Consider the following 9,758-nt stretch of genomic DNA (forward strand, 5'->3'; position numbering starts at 1 on the left):
ACCAACCACTACAAGTAAGGTCTGTAAGGGTGAGCTGGTGGAAAGATCTAGAGCCTGGACACCTAGATCGCAGGGAAAGCCCAAGGAGAGAGCAAGAGAAGGTTAATTCTAGAACTGCCTTCAGAGCTAGCCGGGGGTGGGGGGGTGCGGGGCACACTCATCCTCAGGGGCTTCATTCTGAGAAGCATTGCTGCCTGTTGGCAGTGGATGTCACCATCCAGGGTCCAAACCAGGGAGAGATGTTCTTCTGCGTTCAGTGCCCACGAAGTAGCTCACGGGACAGTGTCAGAGCCCGACTTCCACCCAACCTCAGTCCGGCAGAAGAGGGTTCACTCCAGCAGGGGCCAGTGTTCGAGAAGGGACACGAGGCAGAAGGACCAGGGAGGACACACCCCTGAAACTAGGGCCCGGAGGAGGCTTCCCAGGTCCCGGCGATACGAGGCCCGAGTCTTAAAATCCCTTTTAGAATTGGCTGTGTGGTCTAGTGACACTCATCTCTACGGATGGTCATCCCATTCTTGGGTGCCCGGGAGCAGAAGCCTTGCAACCCGAGAGATCTCGCCCACGTACCTGCCGGTTCAGCCGTATGGACAAGATGTTGCTGGAGTAGCTGTAGTTACAGATCTCCGTGCCTTTCTTGAAGTGATAGACGTTCATCTGCCGCGGCTTCGTGTGGCTGACCACCACGACCAGGCTGCTGGAGAAAAGGCGCTCCACGATGTAGACATCCGGGATCTCGTCTGGGAAGGAAAGTGGCCCGAGGTGACACAGACCGCAGCCTCCCCTGCCATCAGCCCGTGGCCTCCCGGTCTGGCTGATGGGGCGCCCTCCCTGAGCCCGCATTGACGACGATTTTCTTCCCCCGCTCCGTGACGCTCTGTCTGCTTCCCCAGGTAGCAGTTCCAAAGCCCAGTCCAACACCCAAAGAAAACGTGAGTGACCAGAACCCCGAGTCAGGTCTGCCAGAGCCTCCCCGGATGCCCTCTGGGAGCTACAATGAGCCCTCAGGCACCGCTGTTTGCTGTGAAACATATTTGGGAGGTTTGGACAATCTCAACCCACCCTTCCTCCACGACGGGTTTCCAAGGAGTGTCTGCTCGAACCTCTGCTTTCAGAATTCTGGTCCCTGTTGCCGAGAGGTACTATGGGTACAGCCATGGCTTGGGGGGCAGTAACCTACTTAAAGCCGTAGCCCCTCCCCATCTTGTGCTCCCTGGCCCTCTCCGCAATCCCTTTCTTGTTGAGGACAATCTGGAATCTGTGACATGACCAGGGAAGTACTTCCACACTCAGGGAGAAGGTAAATGAGTAAGCCCATAGGTGGACACCTCCGTGGTTTTCTGAGAACATTCCTTCTGCATCCCTACCTTCGTTGTGTGTAGGCAGGTCCGCTAGGCAGTGACATAGGACAGAGACAGAGCGAAGTATTCCCGAAAATGGGGTAATAAAAATAGTATCTTACAAATATATTAGGGACCCAAACTATTTATTTATCAAACCGCTTTCTTTCCAGGAAAGCTAAAGATTGTGTAAGTGACAACGAACTATTACCCACCCTGAAAAAATAAGAGAGATACATTTCTCAGCTGCATTGTTTGGTGATACTCATTTGAAGTATTTCAACACCTTCAATATGAACTACGCAAATGGGATCATATTACTTTACTAAAACAAAGAAAATATTTCCATGACTGAATGACCATTAGTGATATCTACAGTGCCAATATAGTGGCAAAAAAAAAAAAAAAAAAAAAACCAACTTGTAAGTGACCTTCTGGTTTGACAGTTATAAAAACTGATGACTGTGGGGCGCCTGGGTGGCTCAGAGGGTTAAGCCTCTGCCTTCAGCTCAGGTCATGATCTCAGGGTCCTGGGATCGAGCCCCACATCGGGCTCTCTGCTCAGCGGGGAGCTTGCTTCTCCCCCTCTCTCTGCCTGCCTCTCTGCCTACTTGTGATCTCTCTCTCTGTGTCAAATAAATAAATAGAATCTTTAAAATGCAGTGGTGTAAACAACATTTGCCCTCTGTTGTAAAAAAAAAAAAAAAACAACAACTGATGACTGTGCATAAAAGTATATGAAGAAGTATGAACAATATGGTTTCAAATAAAGGATTTCTTTCTTTTTTTAAATTTTATTAACATATAATATATTATTTGCCCCAGGGGTACAGGTCTGTGAATCATCAGTCTTACACAATTCACAGCACTCACCATAGCATATACCATCCCCAGTGTCCGTCACCCAGACACCCCATCCCTTCCTATCCCCCTCCCCACCAGCAACCCTCAGTTTGTTTCCCGAGATTAAGAGTCTCTTACAGTCTGTCTCCCTCTCTGGTTTTGTCCCGTCAAACAAAGCATTTCTTAATAGAAAAAGAAAATGTTACCTAAGATATTGCCAAATCTAAGGGCTTACTTGTGGGTTTTTTTTTTTTTTTAACCAAGTAGAGGCAACGATTTATATTTCAACCTGAAAAATATGGACTCCTTCAGCTTGACAGTTAAGGGAGAAAAATGCAGACAGGTCAGGAGCACCACAGATTAAAGTCTAGAGGGAGGATCTGGTGTCCCTGCGATCTCACACACACACTTACTGCTTCCATGGACTTGGTCGAGCTGCTCCACAGAACTCAAGGAGAACAGCTTATAACCGGCCTTGGTTCCAATTGCTAGGGATCTGTAGAAGATAATGACAGCAGGGGAATGACAAGAGGTACCGTACTCCGACCACAGATCTGCCCAAGATAGACATCCCCTTTCCTCCCAGTCTCACCGTGGGCAAACATCTATCCTCAGGTTTTTCGGTATTTGATAACTATCTGAATAGTTGTCCGGGGCGGCGGGCAAGCATATTAAAAGGGAAAAGGGCAAAGACAAGGAGAGACACAGTTGCGAAATGGGTAAGAGATCTGAAACTCATCAGAAGACATATCAAGCCTACCGGGGGCTGTGCTTCCCCAACCAGGCAGAAATAGGAAAAATGGAATGCTGGAGAATAGCCATCCTGGCACTACTCCTAACACGAGGAAGGGTGTTCTGGTTGTTTGAGAGGGACTTTACCAAAAGGTAAATTTTTTTTTTTTTTTTGCTTAAAAAATAAATACACCATCATAGTAGGTTTAGTTATTAGTAAGTACAGTTTAATGGATGCACCCTTTCATTGTTTTCCATAAAAACATCCCAGATACTTCATACCAGTAGTTCTCATCCCCAGATGGACATTAAGTTCATGTGGGAAGCTTTAAAAAAATATTGATGTTTACTCCTCCTCCAACCCTGAGCTTTTTAATTAGGTTAATCTCTCTCTTTCCCTCTCTCTTTCTTTCTTTCCTACCCCCCATCTCACTCTGTTTCTCTTCCTCTCTCTTTTTCTTTTTTTAGTTTAAGTACTCCCATGTGCAGCCAGGGTTGAGATCTCTGCTTTATACCACGTTCCACAAAGCTAGTATCACAACCAACCAACAAAACAAAAACTAAACACTCATCTGGAACAATATGGGCTAAAAAAAACAAAACAAAACCTTATTTTCTTAATTTCACTTTCAACCAATAGAAAAAGACAGAGTGTAAACCCAGGTTTCCTTGGCTTTAGGATGAAAGCAAAGGGGTCAGTTTTGTTCGGGAGCTGGGATCCCCATCCAGCTCTCTCCTGCTTTGCCTTCAATGCCTTGGTGGTGAGGAAAATCTTAGCCAGAGCACACTGAGAATAAGCAGTCTGACCTTGAGCACTTCCATCCTGAGAAAATGGGATGTCAGAGCTGAAATGGACCTTAAAATAGTCCTAAGTGGACCTAAAAATTAGCCCAGCTTCCTCATTTAAAAATAAATATTTGCAAAGGTGAGATTTGCTCTTCACAGGGAAGCATATACAAACATAAGCAGTTTACTGGGGCAAGCCTGGACGCAAGGCTCTCGTTTCATACAAAAAATCGTTTCAAATAAAAAAAATGAGGACATCACATGATTTTTCCTGGAATTTTTTTTTTGTTTGTTTGTTTTTCCTACCTAAACATCTGTTCTTCCCTGGAACACAGGGATAGGAGACTATGGTCAACTTTTAACTGGTGAGGGAGTCGCTTGTTTCCCAGCCCTCCCACCTGCTTGTGGGGGAAAGTGGTGAGCTAGCCATCTGCATGAGAGCAGCAGTGTGCCCAGAACTGGGGTCTGGCACCCAGGACTACAGCATTAATGGTGACAAGCAGCTACTCGAGAGGCAACCCAGCAGCATCTGAAATATACACACGTGAGCTCAAAGTGGATTAAAGACTTGAATGTGAGACCCCAAGCCATAAAACTCCCAGAAGAAAACACAGGCGGTAAGCTCCTTGACATGGGTCTTAGAGATGTTTTTTGGACCTGACTCCAAAGGCAAGGGAAACAAAAGCAAAAATAAACAAATAGGACTATATCAAACTAAAAAGCTTCTGCACAGCAAAGGAAACCACCAACAAAGTGAAAAAACAACCCACTGAATTGGGAGCAAATACTTGCAACAAGGGGTTGATATCCAAAATATATAAATTCACCTAACAACAAAAGACCCCCAACCTGATTAAGAAATAGAAGAAGATCTGAACTGACATTCTTCCAAAGAAGACATACGGATAACCAAGAGGCGCATGAAAAGATGCTCAACGTCACTAATCATCAGGGAAAATGGAAATCAAAACCACAATGAGATATTGCCTTACGCCTGTCAGAATGGCTAGTGTCAGAAGGTAAGAAATGACAAATGTTGGTGAGGATGTGGAGGAAAGGCAACCCTCAGGCACTGTTCATGGGAGTGCAACCTGGTACAGCCACTCTGGAAAACAGTACGAAGTTCCCCCAAGAAATTTAAAATATAACTACCCTATGATCCAGCAATCCCACGTCTGGGTATCTTTCTGAAGAAAAATTTAAAATACTAATTCAAAGAGATATAGGCAGCCCTATGTTCATTGCTGCATTGTTTACGGTAGCCGAGATACGGAAACTACTTAAGTGTCCATCAGTGGATGAATGCATAAAGATGTGCTGTGTATGCACGCACACATGCACACACACACACACGCACGCACACGCTTCTCAACCATAAAAAAGAATGAAATCATGCCAGCTGCAGCAACATGGATGAGAGTACTATGCTACATAAGTCAGACAGAGAAAGACAAACACCACATGATTTCACTTACACGTGGAATCTAAGAAAAACAAAACGAACAGAAGAAAACAAAACCCAGACGACTCGTAGTTACAGAGAATAGATTGGGGGTTGCCAGACGGGAGGGGTGTGTGTGTGTGGGGGGGGCTATGAAATTGGTGAAAGCGATCAGGAAGTACAAACTTCCAGTTATAAAGTAACTATGTCATGGGGGCTACTGCATAGCATGGGAAATACAGTAGCTAATACTGCTTTACTTTTGTAAGTTAACAGGTGTTTAGTAGACTGACTGTGGTGACCATTTCCCAGTGTATACAAATGTTGAGTCACAATAGGTCATACACCTGAAACTAATAGAACACTGTATGTCAATGATACCTCAACTTTAAAAAGCTCCTTTGTATTCCTATGATTCAAAAAATGTTTTAAAATACACTTGGTAGTCATTACCATTTTTAAACTTCCTTCACACAAATATAGATGCCTTTAGTAGCAAACCGATTTTTGCAAAGAAACTTGCAAGGAAAAAAAATGTAACTAGAGTCTTGTGATATTAACCAAAAGATTTTTGGCAATTTAAATTTGGCAATTTAAAATAATTTTCAAACATGGGCCCTGCTTCTAGAACAGAAAGATTTTATACTATTGCTACTATGTTTTAAATGATGGATCAATGGCCACAAAAAATGCTGAATCAAGGAATTCGAACTATGACTTTATTTTACTCATAAGGCCTTCCTGCAGGAAAACAAGTTCTCACCATCTCTCATAGGAATAGGGCTTGGGACAAATATTACTGCCAATCAAAGGAAAAAATGTACCCAAAGTGTCTAGCACAGTGCCAAACATGAAGCATGATCAAAGAAGTTTAGTTGTAATACTGTAAAACTCAGCCTGCACTTAAAGAAAAAGACACACTGGTAAGCCTAAATGCATTAGTAAGGGGCTTGACTTATTTTAAAATCCAATGTCATACCCTCTGTAGCTCAAAGCAACTGACTGTGACAAAAACTTTTATTTATAGGTGAGACAGAGCTGTCCAGCAGAGCCTTCATCCAAGAAAACAGAACTGACAGTAGAGACAAGGAAATTAACTTTCCAAGCACCCAACAGCTTTGAAAATAACATTCTTACCCAAGTGCTATAGAGAGTTGGGACTCAGCTAGAATAAAAATCAACATCACTTAAAAAAATTTAATAAACAATGCTACAAAGCAGAATTTAGAACATTTACTTCCAGTAAGCAAACTGACTCCCCTCCTTGTCCTGTGTTCAGTTGGGAAGGAAAACCTTCTGGCATTTATTTCAACAGCCATCCTCTCTTGCAAAATGCTACTTACAAAATGTCAGAATTTTATCTACACCATCATTTCTGTAAACTGCTGGTTTCAACCCATCAGCTGATCTTAAAAACAGTTCAGTGAGTTACAAACACCTTTAAAAGAAGGGATCCCACAAGTAGGGGGTAAACGCTATTTAATGAATCACTTTTCAGGGATGATCTATGTATGTGGGTATTAGGAGATGTTGTAATATCTATTTCTTACTGTCGATTGTGGTTTAAAAAAAAAAAAAAGCTTGAAAGTCATTCATCTAACCAAGCTGTCTAGCTACCAGATTACCCGATTACACATAGTTTTTTGGAACAAAGGCATATTGTTTGGCACAGGGTGTTTTTAAGCAGAAACACAAAGGGAATGAAAGCCAGAGTTACTTATGGTAGGGCTCGGCCTTAATTACACCACTGAATGTTCAATATTAGCACAGCCCGGTCACAGGCAGCCAAAGCACAAGCGTGAAGCTGGCTCCAAACAAGGAACACAACAGAAACTGGTACAGCAGGAAGTGGGAAACTGGAAAGCGGTCATCCCTGCTTGATGCTCTGGGTTCACATTCCAAAGCGATTATTCCATATGGTCCTAGGGACTGGCTTCTAACAATTCCATGAAAAGGGGCAAGGAAACAGGCGTTTGCTTCCAAGGGACTGAATCCTTGAGATGTCTGAACCACAGTTCAGCAACCCACTCTCTGGCCAAAGTCCAAATGTGCACCTCGAAGTGAAATATTAAAAAATCCACTCCAAAAGCAACTGGAGCTCGTGCTTCTCAGAGAAGGCAGCCTGGGCCCGGGAAAGGGCTCTTGAACTCGCAGAAGCAGATGCTGCCTCGCCCAGGGAGGGGGCGGGGGCGGGCTACGTGCAAACAGTGAGTGGGGTGGAAAAGGTTTCTGACACCCCGAGCCTGCAGGCGAGATGCCTTGAGCTGGGCTGGGACCGGGGCTGGCCTGGCCACAGGGATAGGCTGCCTCTTTGTCCCAGGCCCTGCCCAGATGCCACGTTGAGATGCTCAAGGACAAATGGGAAAGTTTTTCCTGTATTCCCATCTTCCTGGGCCCCAACAACCTCGCCTCGGGTCAGCTCGCCACTTCCCCCTCCCCTCCCATCTCCTTTGTTTTGGCTTCTCCTCCCCCTCCCCCAGACCCCCGCTCGGGTCGCTAACCTCTGCCCCCGCTGGATTCCGAAGCCTTCGCCCGCCCCACTCCGCCCTGGAACTCTCTCCCGCCTTGCTCCGCCGGCCGCTCCCGGCCCTCGGCCCGTCGCTGGGGAGGGGTGGGGGTGGGGGGGCTCGAACCCCCGCCGGGGGAGGGGCAGCCCCCGCCAGGCCGAGCCTGTCCCGGGGCCGCCCCGGCCGGGCCGCCGCCGCCCTCCTGGGGCGTAGGCCTGCGCCTCTCCGGCTACAAGTGGCCGACAGGACAAGACCCCCGCCCGCCACTTTCTTCCCCAGCTCCCGGCAGGGCGGCCGCCGCGGCTTACGTGCAGTCCTGGTTGAAGGAGAAGCAGCTGAGCGCCGCCTCGGCCCCGCCCGGGGGGCCGTCCGCCGCCTCGGCCTCCATCGGGGACGCGACCCGGGGAAGCCGCAGCTCCGAGCCGGCGACAGCCACCTCAGCAGCCCGCTGGCGCCGGCTCCGCGGGCCGGGTCGCCGGCCCCCCTCCGCTCCTGGCCCCGCCCCGTCCCGCTTCGCTCCGCCCCGTCCCTGCTTCGCTCCGCCCCCCACCCCCCGCCCGGCCCCGACCCTCCTGCGGGTCCTAGCCAACCCTCGCCGCTGAGGGGGCGGGGGCCCCACCCCCGGCTGCCATTGGTTACGAGTCCACGCCCACGGCGCCCCCTGGGCCAATGGATGACAGCTGCGGGAGGAACCGCCCCGGTGGCGACCCGCCCCCAGCTCGGTGAGACGGCTCTCCATTGGGCGAGGGCGCATGACGCAAGGCTGCAGGCCACGTGGTGGTGTTGTCATTGCCAGATGCCGCGAAACGGGAGATGGCGAGAATGAGTGCGGCTGAGGCCCGACCTCTTGGCCTCCGCGGGGCATCTGCGGTGGGGCTGAGGCGGGGGCGGCGGGCGGACGCGCTCGGTCTCACCCCGCCCAAACCCCTGTGACGAGTAGCTTTCTGTCTATTAAACTCGTCGAGTTTAGTAGAGAGCGTGAGACGCCAAAGCCCCACCCTTTAGTGGAGTCTTCAAGCTGCTTGGAGAAAAGTTTCCAAAATGGGGATGCTAAGGCCAGACCTGGAGTTGTCGTACCGCCTGCCCCGCCGTGGAAAGCCAAGCGCTGTCTTAACTGTGCCGATGATCTCGTTGAATTTTTAAAACAGGAACAATGTTTTATGCCCCATTTTTTATTTTTATTTTTTTTTAATTTTATTCGTTTATTTGAGAGAAAGAGAGATCACAAGCAGGCAGAGAAGCAGGCAGAGAGAGAGGGGGAAGCAGGCTCCCTGCCGAGCAGAGAGCCCCATGCGGGACTCCATCCGATCCGAGGACCCTGAGATCATGACCTCATGAGCCGAAGGCAGAGGCTTAACCCACTGAGCCACCCAGGCGTCCCTATGCCCCGTTTTTTAAATAAAGGGTCAACTGAACAGCTAAATAATCTGTCAAAAGTAACACAACAGATGGCAGAATGTGGATTTGTCTGGTATCAAGACCTGTGCACCAAACCAGCTGCTGGGAAATTTGGCAAAATCCATCTGATCTGTAGTTGAAAAAAAAAAAAAATGAAAGGAAATGTGTATAAGATGGTGTTTTTGATGAAAGGGATGAGATCTCAAAGAGGGCCCAATTCGAAACTCACACATTTGACATGAACGCTGACAAGAGTCTCTCTTCCCAGGTTAAGTGCATGATGCATGTAATATACCCAACACATTTCATGAATCAGTAGCTCCGCTGGCTTTGGATTTATATAATTCCTGATGAATATTTAACTCATACTTTTCAAGCTGAGATGACATTTTAATTATTCCACAGTACTTCAAATTGGCATAATTAAAATCCATTTTGTTACAAAGCTACATAATATGTGTGTATACACGCACATACTTTGGAAACTTGAACCTGTCATGGATGCGGGAAGAGCACTATTTCACATAAGATTTTCTGGTTGCATTTCTGGTTTGGGTTTTCTGAAGCATAAAAATAAGTTTCTTCATGCAAAGCTACTATTCTTTCTCTCAACTGATGTGAAAATAGTTCAGCTCATAGACATGCAGATGTTGGTTGCTCTTTAGTTGACTGTGAAGTGTTGTATAAACCATCCTAAGTGAAAATAGCTTC

At 47.3% G+C, this 9,758-nt stretch overlaps 1 protein-coding gene across 1 annotated transcript in view; it reads right to left on the reverse strand.

Moving 5' to 3' along the window:
• The window catches only part of WIPI1 (WD repeat domain, phosphoinositide interacting 1), a 32,427-nt gene extending 24,292 nt beyond the window's left edge, over positions 1–8,135 (reverse strand). Inside the window, exons 1-3 of the mRNA XM_080825367.1 lie at positions 7,958–8,135; positions 2,597–2,679; positions 571–740 (exon numbers count right to left, since the gene is read on the reverse strand). Coding sequence (XP_080681493.1) covers positions 571–740; positions 2,597–2,679; positions 7,958–8,037 — 333 coding nt within the window. The 5' untranslated portion in view covers positions 8,038–8,135. The remainder of the gene's footprint in view (positions 1–570; positions 741–2,596; positions 2,680–7,957) is intronic.
• Between the last annotated feature and the right edge of the window lie 1,623 nt (positions 8,136–9,758).

This window comes from Martes martes (genome assembly GCF_963455335.1).
Source record: "Martes martes genome assembly, chromosome: 16".
Taxonomy (NCBI): Eukaryota; Metazoa; Chordata; class Mammalia; order Carnivora; family Mustelidae; genus Martes; species Martes martes.